The sequence below is a fragment of the Xenopus tropicalis genome, chromosome 9, assembly GCF_000004195.4.
Source record: "Xenopus tropicalis strain Nigerian chromosome 9, UCB_Xtro_10.0, whole genome shotgun sequence".
NCBI lineage: Eukaryota > Metazoa > Chordata > Amphibia > Anura > Pipidae > Xenopus > Xenopus tropicalis.
Window position 1 is genome coordinate 28810903 of NC_030685.2, and position 20908 is coordinate 28831810.

The 20908-nt window shown below is 40.3% G+C and overlaps 1 protein-coding gene across 1 annotated transcript in view; it reads right to left on the reverse strand.

Annotated features, from left to right (window-relative positions):
* The window catches only part of kctd5 (potassium channel tetramerization domain containing 5), a 35392-nt gene that overhangs the window by 2673 nt on the left and 11811 nt on the right, over positions 1 to 20908 (reverse strand). Inside the window, 4 exon segments of the mRNA NM_001017294.2 lie at positions 6752 to 6877; positions 9963 to 10058; positions 12947 to 13038; positions 14729 to 14837. Coding sequence (NP_001017294.1) covers positions 6752 to 6877; positions 9963 to 10058; positions 12947 to 13038; positions 14729 to 14837 — 423 coding nt within the window.

Sequence of the window (20908 nt, forward strand, 5' to 3'; positions counted from 1 at the left end):
ACCCATTTAAGGAGGTTGCCAAATGAGTAGATTTCTGCCGTATTTGGCTATCCACAACAACTGGATCACAACAGGGGTTTATTGGAGCTTGCTGGAAAAGGACTGCATCAGTGGGCTGATGTGGTTCTCAAACCTAATAGCTATCTATCCTGGCATCAGTCATTAAGGCTATCAGATTGCCCTCATCCATGGGCCAAAACCTGCCAAATTGGTCTGGAAGGGCCGAACCAGCAGCTAGTACCAGCCTTTGTATGGCCACCTTCAGAAACCAAATCATATTTTTCTTTTCTCCATTAACTGCTACCCATTGTTTAAAACCCTGATCAGACTATTTTGGGTCGTGATGTCGTATACAAAACGACTTAAGTACCTGCAATATACCTCCTCCACATCCTAAAAACAAAACAGGGACAAAAGGAGCTTTGCTTGCCAGACAGCCCTGCGGTTATATCATAGCTACCCATATACCCAACTGAGCAAACCAATTCTATTCAGATGGTACTTTGGGAATTAAAGTATTGTGCTGAAACACAAAAGGGCCATCCCCAAACTGTTTCCACAAGGTAGGAAGCAAAGAACTACCAGAAATGAAAGGGTATGTTTAAGCATTAAGGTTTGATTTTACTGGAACCAGAGGCCATATCCAAAACAATGGAGAACCCCAGCCATAGTTGTGTACATACATACCTACAATAAGCTAACCATCGAGATCACTAGAGACATGGATATTTTGGTTGTTTTATCATCTAAGCGGCTCTTAAAGGCATTAAAGGAAATCTAAAGGAGAAGATCTGTGCCTCCAAAGATGCCCCAGTAGCTCCCCATCATCTTTTCTGCCGATTCACTGCACATTCTCTGTGCTGCTGTCAGTTACTGAGCTTAGGGGCCGACTGACAATATACTGTGTATATATCAGGGCTGTGGAGTCGGTAGATAAATTCTCCGACTCCTCAGTTTCTGATACTCCCGACTCCGACTCCTCTCTTTTTAATATGCTAATGCAGTGCTGTCCAACTGGCGGCCCACTTTAAATGGTATCAGTACTGAGATTAACTGCATGGTTCTCACCTCAGATTCAGGCTGTAATCCCTCTGTATTTAAACATCTAATCCCCTGTACTGTTCACACTTTTTAATCTGTGCATTGTTCACCCCCTGCATTGTTCACACCTCCTGCTCAGGCTGTAATCACCCACATTGTTCGTCTGTTCACACCTCAGACATTGTAAGTACTGCCTGGCCTATGCTGCCTGTGTATAGGCAGCATAGGGAAGGCAGAGTATGGCACATAGGCAGCATAGGGCAGGGAGGGTATGGCACAAATAGGCAGCATAGGGCAGGGAGGGTATTGAACACACAGGCAGCATAGGGCAGGGAGAGTATATGGCACACACAGGCAGCATATGGCACACACAGGCAGCATATGGCAGGGAGAGTATGGCACACACAGGCAGCATATGACAGGCAGAGTATGGCACACACAGGCAGGGCAGGCAGGGTATGGCACACACAGGCAGAATATGGCAGGGAGAGTATGGCAGACACAGGCAGGGCAGGCAGGGTATGGCAGACACAGGCAGCATATGGCAGGGAGAGTATGGCACACACAGGCAGGGCAGGCAGGGTATGGCACACACAGGCAGAATATGGCAGGGAGAGTATGGCAAAGGCACACACAGGCAGCATATGGCAGGGAGAGTATGGCACACACAGGCAGGGTAGGGCAGAGTATGGCACACAGGCAGCATATGGCAGGGAGAGTATGGCACACACAGGCAGGGTAGAGCAGAGTATGGCACACACAGGCAGCATAGGGCAGGCAGAGTATGGCACACACAGGTAGCGTAGGGCAGGCAGAGTGCTGCCTGTGTGTGCCATATACTCTTTCTACCCTATGGTGCCTGTGGGAGGTGAACCTGGCAGGGGTTTGTTCTGGGAGTTTGTTAGCAGTTGGAAATAGCCATTAAATGGTCCCTAAGGTGTGTAATTATATGCTGGGGGTTGCTGTGCTATCCACAGGGGAGGAGGAGTCATATGGATTTTAGGGTGTGTCTTAATATGACATAATATAATTTTTTCACATATGAATGATGGTTGATATCCCTGCAGTGAGGACCAAGCCTTTGGGTTTTTGCTGCACTACCACCATTGTGATAAAATGGGTGTGGTTTGAAGTGGGTGTGGTTTAAAAAGGGGTGAGTGGTCAAAACTGGCTTCCATTAGCGGCCCTCCACCATGTATGCGCGAGAAATTCCGGCCCTTGGCACCGCAGAAGTTGGACAGCACTGTGCTAATGTATTTTATACATCCAGGAAGGGGCAGGGGGGAAGGGGCACTTAAAACACGACTGAACTGATAAACTGATAGACAATTTTATCTATACTCCTACTTCTAATGATTTCCCTAGAATCCCATAGTCATGTTTAAAGTTTTAGCTAACATTACAGCTGAATTACAGCAGTTTTTCAAATGTTTTAAAGCTTCAGTCTTAAACTATGGACTATCCATTCCCTTCACGTATACAGGTATTTCTAGTTATCAGTGAGAGTTAGGCTGGGTTCCCAGTGGAACACGACGCAGTGGAGCTGCCGCACCGTAACTGTGCGTTACGTCCCATTTAGTGAAGCATACAGTCAATGAAAAGCTTCATGGTCACTCAGCGTGTTCGTTTATGCACTGCGTGCATTGGGCTTTATTCTGATAGCAGAGAAGTAATTAATTATGACTGTTTGTGAATTGGGACATTTAAACTTGCTTTATTTATTTATTTTTTTATTCCCATTTAAATTTAGTAGGAGTCGGTTCATTTTTTGCCGACTCCAGGTACCCAAAATTGCCTCCGACTCCGAAGCCCTGGTACATATATTTTTTACATACACACACACACACACACACACTATAAATGTCACAGCAGAACTTAATAATCAGCCCTGTAGAATCACCCTCTGACAGGCCGACCTCATTCTCTGCTTGATAATTTGTAACAAACCCTAAGCTTAGCCTCTCAGAGCTGCCCATAGAGCACCGAGCATGTCGCTGACACTTCTAACAGATTCCAGTATGGTGACCCCGTGACAACTGAATGAACACTATTACGGGGATGTTGAACCTTTAGGCTGGTTCAATAAGGTCAGTATATACAATTGCATTTCTAGCCATATTCATTGTTAGGGTATTCTCCTTTAATAAAATCGGTCATCAATCATCACTTGTCAGGGCATTCCACATCCTCACAGCAAAGAATCATTTTTACTGCTTCAAATGAAAAGATCAGTATCTCTTTCTAATGGGGTGGCTTTTTTTTAACGTAAAAACTTGTAAATGGTAAACGGTAATCACCCCTCCCAGCAACTTTTTCCCCCTAGAGAAAACAACCCCAACAGACAGTCTTTCCTCAGTTTAATTCTTTCATTACCAGTTTAGTTGCAAGTCTCTCTCTCCAGCTAATGTCCTTCTGATCCATCTATAACACTACACTGCACACTAAAGGTAAAGCTACTGACTAAAGGTCCCCATACATGGGCCCATTCTAGCTGCCAGGGCCAAACGATCGAATTAGCCTGGATTCTCCCAATATCGCCCACCATAGGTGGGGGATATCGGGAGAAGATCCGCTCGCTTGGCGATGTCGATGATCTTAAGATGTATGGGGACACTAACACTGCCTGGAGTTACACAGCCCATTATTTTACCTTGAGTAAACGGTCAGCATTGTGTATTTAGACAAGTGTTTTCCCAGCATCTGCAAAACAGACTTTTCCATACCATGAATTGCCATCACTCCAGAGGATGGGTTTCCTTTGCAGATGCTTGCCATTGCACATAGTAAGGTTAGGCGCTTTGCATCTGACCAATAAAAACCCCACACTCCCTACAGAATTCATTTGCCAACACTACCTAAAATGTCTAGGTGAAACACTCTTTGCGATGTAGAGTCAGCACAAATCTGGTTTTCTAGTTTGTGCATTAGAGATTTCAAGTGTAATAGTGATTAAAGCAGGGTCGAACTGGGGGGTGAAGGGCCCACGCCCATAGCCCCCCTCGCAGGCCTCCCACCAGACGTTCTTTCCCGAGCACGTAAATTTAATGCGTCGGGGCAGGAGCGGTCGGGCAAGGGGAGCGCCGCAAGGGTCGGGTCTGGGCCGCCGGGGCCCACGGGGATTTTTCCCGGTATCCCAGTCCGACCCTGGATTAACGTATTCCATAGGAAACAGAATTCCCAATACTTCAACTACATTTTCACATTTCAGGAAGCAACTTAATCTGAAAGACTTTTAAAGTCCAAAATTATAAGTTTTATTCCCCCCCCCCAAAAAAAAAAAATTTAAAACTGAACACCGCTAATGGAAGTAGGTTCAGAGAACAGGGCAGCTGCAGTGCTGGGTAGGAACAGGAGTGGAACATGGGAGCTACAGGGAATTTAAGGAAAGCTAGAGCTCACCAGTAAAATACAATTTAATCAGAGTCATTCATATCGTAATCCGTCTCTTCGTCCTCACTCTGTACCAGCATGCAGCATGCATGTGCAAAGAAAGGAAGCAGGGAAAAAATACCAGTAAGTGAAGAAAAAAAAAAAAAACCTCATGCAAGCAAGAATAAATATGCGACTAAAGCAGAAATGTGAAAATACACAGAATATAGCGGCCTGCAATTGAACCAGCTTAAAAAAAAAAAATAAATTAAGAGCTACAAAAGAATAAAATCAACACCTGGGCAACTTGAGTATAAAGAAATGTATAGAAATGTATAAAGAGGCATAGCCTACCCTCAATGTGTAGTTTAAGAAGCACTAGCATATTTCCAGACAAGTGCCTACATGCAATGTAGAGTAGCACCTATATAGCCCTGTCCGCCCTTCTCATCTAAAACTATATGGTCAACAGAAAGCATATTAAGAATGACAAATTTTCAGAATACTGGTGGCTTCCAAGGTAGAAAGTGTCCGATGCAAGAGAACAAAGACCATTTAAGTGCATAAAAATAAACATGACTGATTACTGGCAGACATTAAGGTGGTGTAGATACCCTGTTTTAGGAGAATACAGGTTTAACCTGAAAGTTGAATTCATGTTTCTAAAAATAATTTCCTTTTTCTCTGTGATGAGTGGTACCTTGTACTTAATGATAGTTTATCCTTATTGGTGGCAAAACAATCCTATTGGGTTTATTTAATGTGTAAGTGATTTTTTGTAATTAGATTTATGGAGATCCAAATTATGAAATGATCCCTTATCCAAAAAACTGTCCCATACCTGGATAACAGGTCCCATACCTGTAATACTAAAGATTAGTGCCACTGGCAGGGCCTTTGATAAGCTGGCTATACACAGAGTCACATGTACATTACAGGCCATAATCCTATAAACTGGCTGTTGCCCAAACAGATTAGACAGACAGGATCTTTAGCAGCTAAACCGTATTTTGCATTTCAGAATAAGGGTGATCAGTTAAGGAAAACTGATTTAGGAACAAAATACTGACACATGCCCCACCATACACTTTAATGATAATCTCTGAGCTGTGAATGCACTGGTGACTATCTCTGAAAGCTCAATTATTGCCTGAACCTCACCTGTATAGCTAAAAATTGTGAAGGAATTGTGCAGTTGTACGCTGGTTAATGTAACACATGGCAGATTCTCGACTTACAGATAAACACAGGTTGAGAATACACCCTTACGCTTGAATCAGCGCTTTTCTGTGTCTGCACCCAGAGCCACTGTGTTGGCCTAGGTGCATGCATGCATACAGAATCAATTTCACTGTGAAATGCATACTAATGCATTTCAGAGTCAAAATCCAGGCCGAGAATCTGCCACGTGTGGCATTAACCTAAGGACAAGTGCACACAGGGCTTATTGTCAGCCTGCAGATAAATGCAGGCCAACAATACACCCTACACTTCCCCAAAAAATCATTGTTGTGCCTGCACTCTGAAGCATTTAATCAGATATCCACCAACAAATACAAGCGTTTGTGAATATCAGCTGCATGTGCCTGCACCTGGGCAGATTCAATGCTTCTGGGGTTCAGGCACAACTTGAAGGACACATGCCAAATAATTATCCATGCAACTTCAGGCATCAGGGCAGCAGGTACACTTATTAAACACTCCCAGAGTTAAGTGGATTTTTGTTGGGTGTGGAGGCTCCTTACAATCCTGAAGAATGTACAGGTCAGACAGGGAGGCCTGTACAAACAAATTATCTGGAGACTTCCACTCCAAAGCTTAAAACCTTAATGTTCATTCTTTCTGGGCTAGGACTTATCTGTTAGTAAAGCATATTTTAATGCTGTACAAGCAAAGGCTACTAAACCCTTCACACTGTATTCATTCCAGGAAATATAAGTGCGTGCCTACACTGGAGGTTAACAATCCACTTAAAATAGTGTAAATACCAGTGAGTTTCAAAATATTTTTCTGGTTCTGGTATTATTCTTATTAAAATTATTTATATCCATAACTTACTTTTTTTTAAAAAAAACATTAAAACTAGTATCTGCATTTGCAACAACTAGTAACAATCGGTAATAGGGAAACTAAAAGGCAAAGTCACACGTAGCATAGATCTGCTTTTCTCAGACCTTGCTGTAACAATTAACACTTGAATGGAGCACATCTGCAAAGCAAAAATGTAACAAGGCAAAAGGAAGGGGCATGTTTCAGATTTCCTGTGTGCAGGACAGTATTTACATATTCTAAAAATCATTTAAAAAAAAAAAAAAAAATATCCACATGTCAGAAAACATACCTTTGCTTTTTCGCTTGGCTCGCTAGTTGTGCCATATTGGGTGTTTTGTAACTCTTTCGACACAACACACAAAAACTCTGCCTGATCTTCGTTTCCATAGTTGTAGGAGGAGCCAATACTGACCAACTTAAAAAGGAGGGAGAAAATATTAGGATAATGGACAGGAGGATGTACCCCAACAGATTATATACTGTATCAGAAGGGACATATTAAAAGAATCTTGGCAAACTGGCATACATCAGTAAACACAGCTCCCTTATACTTTTAAACCAGAGCAACCATTTTGTGACACGTGTTCCCTGACTAATCACTTGACAGGAAAAAATGTAACCTAGCATGTATTCATGCCCTTATGTAATATGTATTATGTAATAAAAAGACACTAAGGGGCGTATTTATTATGCTGTGTAAAACTAATTCACCGAAAAAAACGGAGTAAAAAGCTGTGTAAAATAAATGGAAAAGATCGCCATCTGAACGCCGGATATTAAGCAGTTATTTTCCATAAGTTTCGGTGGAAGAAAAAAACGCATAAAACAATTACGCCGATTTTACACGGTGATGTGTGGCGAATAATAAATATGCCCCTAAGTTTACCCAGGAGCAATAACCCCTAGCAACCAATCAGCAGGCAGCATTAACTGGTCACCTGTTGAAAAGCAAACATCTTATTGGTTGCTATGGGTTACTGCTCCTGGGCAAACTTAGTGCCCAGTTTACAAAAACTTAAATTTAAATCCTTCTGCTTGCTTTTCAACATTCTGAAAACTAGACAGAAATCCACCGAACCAAATAGCTTTCATTTTATGTGAAAGTGGCTTATAATAATGGCAATTTATGACATATACTTAGAGACTTTACAGTGGTTGTGTGTGTGCAGGCCAGTACATGCCAACACCCGGAAGAAAAATGACTCTGTGCACGTCTGCAGGACAAAGATATGCGCTATAGCTGTCAGCAGAATGACTTGCCAAACCATCAGTAATTCTAGTAACTGTGTGAGGCCAGACTACCAATGTGGGGTCTACTTGTAGTGCAGTTATTGCATCAAGGTCACTAAACTACACACTACATTATAAATTTAACTTCACTGCAAGGAAAGACATTGTTGTACTTAAGTAAATAAAAAAAGCCATATAAAGAATTGTGACCTTATGGAACTGTAAGCACACACTGGTAGAACATGTGTGCTCAATGTAGCTTCTGATCGAACAGCTCCATATTCATTGTATGAGATTTTTTTACAAAATGTTCTCAACATTGTAATGCCACCACATCAGTTTCATTTCTAAGTACTTTGAGCATCCATGGCTGAAGGTGCTATATCAAGACAGGACACCAACGTTCTGACTGCAGTGTAATATTAAAGCACTGCTGAACGTAAAGCTTTTGAAAAAGGGTTAACTTGCCCTCTTGCATATAACAATACTCCTCCTTTATAGAGAGATGCGGAGAAGACAGAGCTGCTGTGTTTATAGCAGAACTTAATGAAATATGCTGCCAATGTAGGTTTCAATGAGACTTGCCGGCTGGACAGCACACACAATACAGCACTAAGCATTGTCCGGCCAGCAATGCGCTCTGAAAGCAACTTTGGCAGATTGCTCCATTAACTTCTGCTATAAACAAACAGCATCCTTGTCCTCTCAGCATCTCCTTTCTGCACAACAGCATAACTCTTTCCTTCAAAACCCTGTCAGCCTCAGCACCACTAGAATTGGTTGGTTGACAACCACCACCATGTTGTTTTGCTGAAAAATTCTCAACTGCAAAGGTTTGCAAAACACATTGAAGTCAATGGACCTTATAAAGAATATAAACTGTGGGGCTTGCTTATCAACACTGGGTAGCAACCCATACTAACCAATTATTTTTGCTTCCATTCCCCTACCCGAGTTGGTATGTATGGGTTACTGCCCAGTGCTAGCAAATAAGCCTCAATGTGTAGTTTGTGCAGGACACAATTATGTATTGTTGGACACTCCTCTAACCCCCTTTTTGAAATGACCATAAAATCTTACGGATGATCCCACCTGTGGAACCCAACATATTCAAACAACCTACAATGCCTGAGAGAGGTGTTTACATGGTTGCAATACATTTCTGTGCAGTTAATGGTCACAAAAGAATCTTTAGCCTTTTAAACAACTGCACTTTGGGCGAGAATAGCAGGTCCATTTAGAGGCATCACCTCAATGTGCTAATTAGGCTAGCAGTGGTACAGTACTCAAATGGAACTGTAATGAAGGCTCTGCAGCACCAATCAATACATAAATGCCTCAGAGACAAGTGCTTGTTCTTGTTGAAATTTAATGCCTGCGCCTCAGCACTAAAATGAAAGTAAAACAAATCATAGGCTGAGCAATGTTACCCTGTAAGTTAAGATAAGCAGACATGACTTGTATTTAAATAATACATTACTAGGTCTAATGGCAAATGTACAAAGTTTCCCAGAATTGTTGTATAAGCTGCAACATAAGTGCTTGATTCCAAAGATAATGTTTTTAAAATGAACATTTCAGAGGGTGACTTAAAAGCTTTTTTTTTTTTTAAATCCACATCATGTTGGGTGTCAAAATACCACCAGGATTAAAAGACATTAGTAAGCATGTTAGCAGCTGAACTTGCACAGAAGAGAGGTCTGATTGAACATAGTAGTACCTAGGAATCCTGCAATGCTATTGCTGAGTGCAAAAATGTAGACCCAATTTCTTCAAGACTCATCATTTTGAGGTCTGTCACAGATGTCATTAAGGGGCAGATTTATCAATTCAAAATTTGTGAATCCAACAGAATATTCCCGTGTGCATTTTGTTAAACAGGAGAAACATATTGTTCCATTTATTTTCAATGAGACTAAAAATCTTGAATGTTAGAGACAATTCTCATTGACTTTTATTATACCTTGGCAACTTTTACGCGTTACTAGAGTTTTTATTTAATACATACTATTTGTGGTTCTCAAGAATATTCAAGTATATTCAAGTTTACATTTTTCTCAAGTTGTGAAAAAAACCCTCAAATTTTGATAAATCAGCCTCTTAATATTTGGCCAGCAGACTGACAAATATAAATATTTTGCTGCTCTCAGAGGGGTACATAACAGGATTCCTATTGTCCATAAATTAGAGAGATGCAGCCCTGTCTATTGGGAGTGTCAAAGGCTCAAATGAGCTCACTTCAAAAAGGCAAGATATTAAACCGTGATTACCTGTTCAAACTTCCATCCATCAGACATTGTTGAAACCATTTGCGTCAGTTCCTCCTCTTGACACTGAAGAACTCTATAGACGTGTTTTACCGGCACCTGCAAGGCACAATGGAAATTTGGAGTGATGCAGAGAAGAGCAGTGAACTGTGTCTTGGAAAACATGAAGGGCTGCTATATAATCAAATGCAACACAAGGTAAAAAAAAACCCATTCCCTCATAACCACATTTAACAAAAAGAGGAATTATTTTAGAAAATAAAACATTTGGGATTTCCAATGATTATTCCCTTTCTAGCCTTAAGCTGGCCATACAAGTACAGATAAAATCGTATGAAACCTAGTTTTGTGCAATTTTCGGACAGTGTGTGGGCTCAGAATTATCGTCCCGATAATTTTCACACCATGGCGTTCGGTTATTTAGTCGATTGGCCAGGTTAAAAAAATTCAGTCGACTGCTGATAAAATCTGCGCATATATTGTGTATCTGACAATATACTTTGGAGACCTACAGTGGAAGTCACTTTTGTACAATTGGTGTCTGCCAACTATTTCATGTTCAGAACATCCTTCAATTTGTATTTTAAAGGCTTTATCCCACAATTTCAGTCTGAATGTTAGTTTTAGAGCACTGCATTAAAACGTACCACCATATCCGAATATTCGTTGGAAGAAAACTAAAGTCTGAACGTGTACGGCCAGCTTTAATCTTCTATCAACAAGATAAATCTATTAGCTTTTAGCCTGCATTCACAGTCTCTGCTGCTCAGACTCCTCCTTTCCCAGAATGGCACCATGTCTGCAGCCACACTAATTAGCTTATACAGTTTTCTATATAGGAATTCCCTGAGCTTATTTCGTGATTAATGCTTATCAGCTGCTGCACTCTCACATTTTGTTTCTTTGCTGCTGAAATGTATCTCTGATGATCCCACCGAAGGGTAAACACCCTCAACAGCAGGCAGATCTGCAAGTCAGGACAGGCAAGAGATATTGTTAGTATTAACTGCCACGGATAAAATGGAGATTCATTATCCAATGACGTCAATGTGCAGCTCAATGATTGTTTTGTCTGCTCTTCCCCAAGATAATTTATAAACGGAGGGCACTTTGTTAATGTTGTCCAGTATCTGCTGCTGAGGATTTCCATCTATGGAACATTTTGTGCATTTTCTATCCCCGTTTACTGAAATGCCAGCAGTTGCAGGACTACAGTGAAGTCAAGAAGTGACATCGGCTGCATCTCCAGGACACGCTTGAATAAGAACAGTGGAACAAAAGCAGAAGGGATGGCGAAGGAGTGGATATGTCTGAAAAACTGCTATAGTCTGTGCAGAAATACTTCAGGTTAAAAAAACAAAAAAAAAAACAAACGCATATCTACATGTCACTCAAAGGTCCAGCGAGCTGAAAGCACCCAACCTTGACACCTAACAAGCAAGATATAAATACATACCAACCTGAAAAGCAGATTCTGATTTACCCACTTGTCTTAACCCTGGGGCTCAGGCTTATCTACTATCTTTTGCCTTGCACTATATAAGGCAATTACAGTGAAACCTCAGTTTTCACATACTGTGATTTTAAGTTTTCAGTTATTTTATACAAATTTTACACCCTTTTTTCTGGCCCCATGTAAAAATGGGGGGGTTCTCATGTACAGTTAAGCACAAAGGAAAGATGGACATACACAGGCAGATTTAAGCTGCAGATTCAGCCCCTTTAAGACCAATTTGGCAGCTTATCTGCTTAAGTATTGGGCCCTCCGAAGGCCACCTGACTGATATCTAGCTAAAAATTGCCCAAATGTTGATGGGGCAGCTTTGATATTTCCACTGGATCAAGAACTGCATCAGCTTGATAACGCAGTCCTCGGCTCGACAGCCTGTATCCAATTTTGGCCCTAAATAGCCTGATATTGACCACCTTGGGTGTGCATATAGGGATTTGCTCATTTGGTGACCTTCTTGCCAAACAAGCAGTGCTGTCCACCATTGTTATGGGTATAGTCTTAAAAGCTTTGTGATAAAATAGGTGTGGTTTAAAGTGGGTATAGTTTATAAAAAAAAAAGCGGTTTCCATTTTCAGCCTCCACCATGTAGGGCAGAAAAGGTTGGGCCCTCTGTACCTCAGAAGTTGGACAAAACGGTTATAAAGTACGACCAGCTATAGGGACATAGCTTGATTGTCCCGAGTACTGTTTTTCTGTGTATCTTAATATAAAAAGGGAGTAGGAGCAGCTGTACTACTCTCCTTGGAATAAGCTTTCTCTACGGGCGCCACTACACACCTTGGGATGGAGGCCCAAAGCAAATATCTTTGGCAAATTGGTAAAGTATGTAAAAGCAGACTTAATAAACACGAAGGACCATAAAAAAACATTTGCAGAGATGGAACGTTGCTTTGAAAGCACAGAAACAAAGTTTTGCTTAATGACAACTCTCCCATGCAGATAATGAGTTTTGCAGCTGTGCAATGGTTGGATACACTGAAATAGCAACCATCAAAATGGTGATGCTAATAACAAGGGGGGGGGGGGGGGGGGAAGACATCATTTCTAGGCATTACTCATTCTCTAAAGTATAAAGCATCAATAAACTTTTGTGAACTGACAAGTGGGCTGAATGGTAGAGAAGTAAAGGATGTGATACATCCCCAGTTGACCTCATACTTAAGCACACAAGATACTGTACTGACTAAAAATAGATGCCAGTGCAGTGTTCTTATCTGGCACTGATCCGAAAGCCTAAGGTGACAATAAGCCAAGGGTAAAGGCTTATAATCTGAAAGTGTATACTGGAACCCACGTGAGATATGAGCAACAGTCTCAGAGAGGGGAAGAAAACAAACATTCCTATTCGTCAACACTTAGGTCTTGTTACACCGACCGTGCACAAAGAATAAAGGGCACAAGAGACATTTTAAAGCAAATCTATGTTTAGAAACATTTACAGGAAATGTGTCGCCAAAATATCAGTGAGCCTTACCTGTGACGTTTTGCTGTCTCTTTCCCGTATTCTGTCCTTAACTAGTTTAATTAACGATGTAATGTTATAGAATTCTGCTTCTTCCAGAACACCTATATGAAAGCAGATTTAGCAGGAATAGTGAAGATTTCAGAAAAATAAACTTCTGCAAAAAGGTAAAAATCTTTATTTGAATGTACCTAGGAAATTGAAGATTCAGTAGTAGGAACCTGCTTGGCCCAATGTTTTTAAAAAGCCACCCCATAGCTACTGGACACCCAAAATAAAGGGGTTGTTCACCTTTAAGTTAACTTCTAGTATGTTATAGAATGTCTCATCCCTAGCAACTTTGCAATTGGTCTTAATTTTTTAAAATTTCTGCATTATTTGCATTCCTTATTTACATCATTCCAGCTTTCAAATGGGGATCCATTTGACCAATGACCCCCGCAGCCAAATCTCTGAGCTTACAGTTTTATTATAATTGCCAATTATTAATCCTTATCCGTCTATTCAGTCCCTGTCGTTTATATTTTAGTCTCTCATACAATCTGCTGCCTGGTTGCTAAGGTAAATAAGACCTTGGCAACAAGACAGCTGCTGAAAATCCAACCAGGAGAACTGCTGAACAAAAAGCTAAACATCTGAAACAGTCAAAAATAAAAAATTAGAAATGGTCTCAGAATATCAGTTTCTATGTCATACTTGGTTAATTTAAAAGGTAAACAATCCCTTTCATGGAGAAATAAAAATCAGCTGTTTGTGGACCAATGTTCAATAGATCCAGGCATTTGATTGAACGCCAGTAAGACAAGCAATGAAAACTTCATTCTGGAGACAAATAGAATAGAAAGTCCCAGACACACAAAGGGTGGTTGCTAGTATGATTATAGGGTAAATGCAAGTCTCACACCCTCAAATCGTACCGGGTAAACAGGAAATTCAAGTTCAGACATGGTCAGAATAGAAAGTTAAAAAAAGAAAGGCTTTCAGAGCACTAAATAAAGTTAAAACATTTAGCAGCAATATTAATCATCACTGGATTAAGGACTTTATTTGGGACAGGCAATTGGAAATAGATTGGTAAATGAAGTCCAACATAGCCTTGGGCACACAGGGCTTTAGTGTGATGATGCAGAGAACAGTCAAACAATATAAATCTCCCTCCTGCCTTCACTCCCCATACTACTGAATGGCAAGCCAGACTTCAGTGCTTCAGTCATGGCTCCCAGTGCATCCAATAAAAATAGTTGTATTCATTTCTATCCATGGCAAGCAGAACGCCCCTAGCTCTTAAAGCCTTTAAATTAACTACACTACATGTTTTCAGCCAAACCAGCCTTCCTCAGGTGCATATGTAGGTGATTCCTTATCTAAGAAAATTCTCTTAGCACAGTTACTTCTAACTAGGGTTGCACCAAATCCACGCTACTGGACGAATCCTTAAAATTTTTGAAAATTTCAGAAAATAGCAGTAGGGCTGCACCGAATCCACTAACACTTTATAAATAGCAGGGTTTGAATCCTAAGCAATGCTCAAGATCATAAATCGTAGAAAATGTTTTATGAAGACAAAATTCCTGTTTACCTACCTACTAAATCCTTTTTCTTGCTCCAATCTAAGCCTGTTATAATATGCTTGTCTGGGCTGCACATTGTAACTAGCATTCTGTTGATACAAGCCAGACGCCTGGATATGTATTTTCCCCCTACTAAGTGCCATTCCCCAAATGGTGAAACATCAGCACAGCTTTATCCAGAGCCAAATCTGCATACCCGGATAACTGAAAAGGGCACACTTACCTTCTTCTGCTAGGTCTCTGTTTATCACAAGTTTCCCATGTCTCAAATAGTTTAATACTGGACCAAAATATGTAGGGTCTCTGTCTATCAGATATGCTCCCGTTTCATCCTAAATGTTAAAAAAAAAAAAAAAAAAAAAAACATGGAGTGAAAATTGAGAAGGCAAACATTACAATATACACCCTGGGTTCAAAGGTTCTCTTTTGTAGGAAACAAATGAGTACGTACAGGGTGCCATCATAGTCCACCAAATATGTTGACTAAAATCAATTAAGTTTTTGCCATCCTTTTGCATTATTTTTCATGATTTTTGCATTATCAAAGCTCCTGTTCTACCTATTTCCAGCCTGAAGTTAAAAATCCTATCTGGTTGTTAGGGGCCATTCAATTTCATTGTAATTCTTAATTTGTATCTTATTTTTCCAGTCCTTTCATACGGATCTTCCATTGTGCCTTCCAAGCTGCTGCTTGGCTGCCAGGGTAATTGGGCCATAGCAACTAGACAGTTGAAATTCCAAGGCTGCATAAATGATGAACACGTATGGCAGACATGACCATTAATGTTACCCAACAAATCCAAGACATCCTATTTTATAACACTGATTTTTTTTTTTTTTAAAGGGCCAATACATATCAAAGTTGAAATAAGGCCCAATGAAAAGGATTGCTTTTCTGTGATGTCCATTTTTATAATTTATCCTTTAAATAGGTTAAAAATATGCATCCTCAGATGCCTATATGGCAGTGCTGTCCAACTTCTGTGGTACCGAGGGCCGGAATTTTTCCGACCTACGTGGTGGAGGGCCGATAATGGAAGCCAGTTTTGACCACTCCCCTTTTTGAAACCGCACCCACTTGAAACCACACCCGTGTTATCACATGACCATACCCATATTAATGGTTGTAGTACAGCAAAACCTGCCATACTCTGCCTGCCATACTCTGCCTGCCCTGCCTGTGTGTGCCATTATCTGCCTGCCCTATTCTGCCTGTGTGTGCCATACTCTGCCTGCCCTATGCTGCCTGTAGCCTGCTCCTACAGTCTGCACAATAACTATATATTAAAAAAATTGCAGTACCACCTCAGTATATGTTCTTTTTGTAGTGTGCAGGGATTATTTGTGGGTTTCTACTGCTCTGAGGTGTGAACAAGGGAACAATGTGGGTGATTACAGCCTGAGCCTGAGGTGTGAACACTGCAGGGGGTGAACAATGCAGAGATTAAAAGGTGTGAACAACACAGGGGATTACACATTTAAACAATACAGCCTGATTACAGTTGAATACAGCCTGAATCTGAGGTGAGAACCATGCAGGGGGGGGCAGTTAATCACAGTACTGATACCATTTAAAGCTTACACAAGAGTAAGCCATCAAAGCAGCCAGACAGGTGGGGGGCCACACAGAGGGGGGTCGCGGGCCGCAGTTGGACAGCACTGCTATATGGTAAATATGGCTCAGCATACACAGCCAGCCCAAACCAGGGTAACTGCCCACCTTGTACTGTTCAGCAGTAAGGCAAAAAATTTGTTTTATTAGGGGGTAACCATGTAGAGTAGACGTCCTTTACAACACATACCAGGCATAAGGATTCCCTCCAATAGCCAAGAAATAAATCCAATGCAGCTTTTGCACTTGAGAAAGTATTCAGCATAAAGGGGCATTAACTGTGTGCCAGTATCAATTTTAGCAGCAATAGGATCAAGACATGCCCACATCATTCTGAGCGACAACACTTAACTGACACAAGGCTACATTTCATTTGTTGGTTATTGAAAAGAGAAAAAGTTAAATGTGTGAAATTTCTGATCAAGCCTCCCCCTCTGTCCCCTATATCCTGGCCAGTAACACAATATGATTTAATGAAAGCTGAATGCATCATTGCGATTGGAAGCAGTCTGTAAGCCTATAACTATTTATATGCAAACAACTCTGATTATAAATTGTTATATGCCGAAAGAAAAAAAAAAAAATAGGAGCTAATCTGTTAAGAGCTGCTTCCTTCCTCACTTTATTTGTTCCACATGACTGCACTGTTTTTAACATATCAATTATGTTTACATTTCCCACCCCCAGAAGTTCTGTATTGCAATCCAGGTATGGGACCTATTATCCAGAATACTCAAGACCTGGGGATTTCTAGAAAATGGATCACTACTCTTTTTCTGCTAAAAATAACTTTAATTTATAAACAAATAGGATTTTTTTGCCACCAATATGGATTCATGCAGCTTAGTTACAATTAAATTCATGGTACTGTTTTATTACTGGGAAAACTCTGAGATGGTATTTCTGTAAATTAGAGCTTTCTGGATAAGTGATCCTATACCGGTACCATTTAATAACAATCAAGGCATAAAACAGGTTGGTCACAGAATATATAGGTATGGCTTCTATTCTCCAGACACCAGTTATCCAAAATGCTCAGAAATACATGAAATGCCATTTTTTACTGGTATAGTTAAATATTTCTTAATTTTTTATATTCTTTCCCTGGAATAAAGCAGTTCTGTGAACTTCAAGTTAAACCAAGTATAAAGCTATGTTGATGACAAACATTTTACAGGTATGGCAGGGTTGCCACCTGTTCAGTATTTCAAGCAAGTGTCGGTATTAAAATTTACTGGCAATTTATTTGCTGGTAAATTTGTAGTAATAAATACCCTCCAATCCCCTATAGAATTTTAAAAGGTGACAACTCTAAGTTATGGGATCTGTTATCTGGAAACCCATTATCCAGAAAGCTCAATTTTACCTTAAGATAGATTGACCCTTATTGTTGGCAAAACAATCCTATTTAACGTTTAAATGATTTTCTAGTAGACTTGATGTACAGTGATCCAAATTATGGAAAGATCCCTTATTGGGAAAACCCCAGGTCAAGCTTTCTGGATAACAGGTCCCATACCGATAATATAAATGCTTCCTAGTAGAAAAATATTTAGCTTGCTCTTACAGAACAGCAATAGCATTTCAGCATGCAGGATTACCAGGGAAAGGTGTGCTTTGCAATATACAGCTGATCTGATACAAAATATTTGAAGGAAAAACAAAGTTCTGTTTATGTGGATAATATGCTTTTGCTTTAAGAAATGATAGCTGCTTATGCGTGCACCTATTATAACTGCTGAGCAGCAATCTCACGCTTTTACGCACATGGAGAACAGATGCTTCTATGTAATTATTTTAATTTTGTTGCTTTTGCCATCTCGCTCATAGGCATCTAAACAAATCAAGAACTCCCAAGACATGCAGTGTTTTCCTCATTGTGTTTCAGACACTTGTGGCTGTTAATAATTAGTGTTGTGCATGCAGCGGCCTGCTAACCAGCAGGGATATCATCCCAACACATCCAACAGCTTCACTTCTCAGGAAACCCCCAGTTGCACTTGCACTTCTCAAAACATATGGTTTTAAATTGGTACGCCCCTAATAAAGCCATTAAAAAAATAGCTTTATATTTTGTATACTGATTGTGATTGATATGTAAAATGAAAGATTACATGTTAAAAATGGAATACATACATTTCCCCACATGTCTGATAATGACTTCTACAGTTATGGGATCCATTATCCAGAAAGTTCCAAATTAGGGGAAGGCCATCTCCCATAGGCTCTTATAAGCAAATTATGCCAATTTTTTTTCAAATGATTTCCATTTTCTCTGTAATAATAAAACAGTATCTTGCACTTAATCCCAACTAAAACATAATTAATCCCTATTGGAGGAAAAAAGCCTATTGGGTTTATTTAATGTGTAAATGTTTTTTTAAGTACACTTAAGGTACGGAGATCCTTATTCTCTGCTTGATAATTTGAAACGACCCCTAAGATTAGCTTCTCAACAGCTGCAGAGAGCCTCTGAGCATGTGAGTGTCCAACATGGTGACCCCCTAAGACAACTTTGAAGGCCTGGATCATTGCAGCTATAATGATGCTGAACCTTTAGGCTGGTTCAGTAAGCAGGCCTTTTGGGAACAGCTCAGATCATGAACCAGACATCCATTCACTAGGGCCAAAGACTATTGTGAACATTTATTCTCTATGCAAAAGCATACATTTTAATCTCTTACAGTTGCAATTCTTAATCTATACAGTTCTTTTACACCAGCGGGAAATACAGCAGTCCTGTTACATTTCAATCAAACCCAAGGCCACCTTACTGGGAAACCAGTGTTTAGAAATGGCCCAGACCCAAATTACCAGGAGGGGGCTGCTTTGTTTAAACCAGCGAACAATGCAATAAAATCCCGATATAAGGAATGAAGACCATGAACTTCTCCACAGTATTCTGTAGAGAAATAACAGTGACCACAAGGACCAGCAAACATACTTCTGATTACAAGAGCCAGTTACACCACTGAATCGGAGCAAATTCTCAGAGCAAATAGTGTTTTCCCAGAAAAGAGCCAACCACAAAAGGTGGATGCGTCAGTGGCTTCACTTTCTAGAACGGATGGTCTGCCAGTAGTGTGTATACATATATACACTTTTTTTTTTTTCCAGGGATCAGGTTCCCAAACAAACTTGTCATGCTTCTAGAATTTACAGATTCTAGAAGGAACTGAAGCGATAATTACACTTTGCTTTTCTATGCTAAAAACGTAAGCCAACACCCAACAGTGACAAAATGCTTCCAGCAATAAAGACAACCTGTTACACACAAAATGTATAATAAAAAGTCCTTTTCAAATTATACATGAAACCCAAATTCTTTTGTTTATTAAAACTTCCCAACCTGTTATATTGCCTGCCCTGCCTCTATGCCTTAGGCAGGGGAGCAATTACTTTCACTTTCCAGATGTTATTTCCCAGACGTTACCGCACTCCTTACAGTCCCCCTCCCTCCTCACCACCTATAATTGTGTAGTCTTTGCACGGGCATTAGGGTCCCCATTCTGGCACAAACAAGATTTTAGGATGATGCAAAACTTGACTTAACAGTCTCCACAAAATGGCACCTGTCTGCTTGCTGTGATTGTGAATTTCAAGACTGACGGAAGCAAGATTTATAGAATTTATATAGTGTAAGTAAAGTTTATTTTGCCTGACCAGCAGATTAGAGAAGAATTCAGAAATATTAGGTGATGGGTCCTCTTTAACTTACAAATCTAGGGGGTGTTCAACACAATTTGAAGAAATATGAAGCTCTTGTAAAGCAGCTAAGATTGCTTGGCAGCCTCATATTTTGCAGTATTAAGTTGACTCTTGTGTTTAGGCTACTTTTTCTTCTCATAATTCAGATGGTAACACAGATATATACAAACATACCTAAAATTCTTGTGTATTTGAGTGATGCTGGTTAAAATCTTTACCAGGCTAAAGCCACCTCTTCGGTCACCAGTAGAAAGATACACCCAGTATTCACATGCTGTTAGTCTATTAAAACTCACCAAACCTGAACAAAGGGCAAACTGCTGATCTACACTCGCTTCAGTAATTCATTTTCAAGATGAAATGCTGATTTTAGGGGGTTCTAAGACATAAAGCTGAAATACTTTAGGAGACAGTTGTACAAATATGCACGAAAAAAAAACAAACCACAAAATCAGGAGGGGGTGGAAGGAATATAATGGTGTTCCATTTGCATACATGCAAATTAGGGCTATAAATACACACTTCTATCAAAGCAGCATATTCTAAATATAGTGGCTGTCAAAAGAAAATGCAAACTGGCAACCTTATATTTTGGTATCTACACAAACACTATCTTTTAGTTTGTTAAAAGGGGGGGAAAAAAGTCACCAAATTAAGTATTACTGAATTTATATTATTTTCAAAAGTGATTAATGCAGTAATGGGACATGCACAAGATGTTGCAATTTCTCAACTGGTTTAAAGGAGAAGGAAAGGCTAATCTAAAGCTGCAGGCATACCTTCAGTTGTCTCAATAGTGCCCTTAAGTCTCACCATATTTTTCCCGTTCAGATGATCAGAAGCCAAACAGGAAGAAAAAACGCTGAGCTGTGTAATGAAAGTTCCCATAATGCCTCACTCCTGCACCAAGACCAGTGTACATGCTCAGTTATAGTTAGAATATGAGTCAGCTTCCTGCTGATTGGCTCAGATCCACATTCCTAAGGGGGGGAGAGAGTTCTTCGCATTCATGAGGGAGAGGGGAGCAGGAGAGGGGGGAGAGGAGAGAGCTGCGTGTCTCTGGCAGAGGAAAACCGACACAGC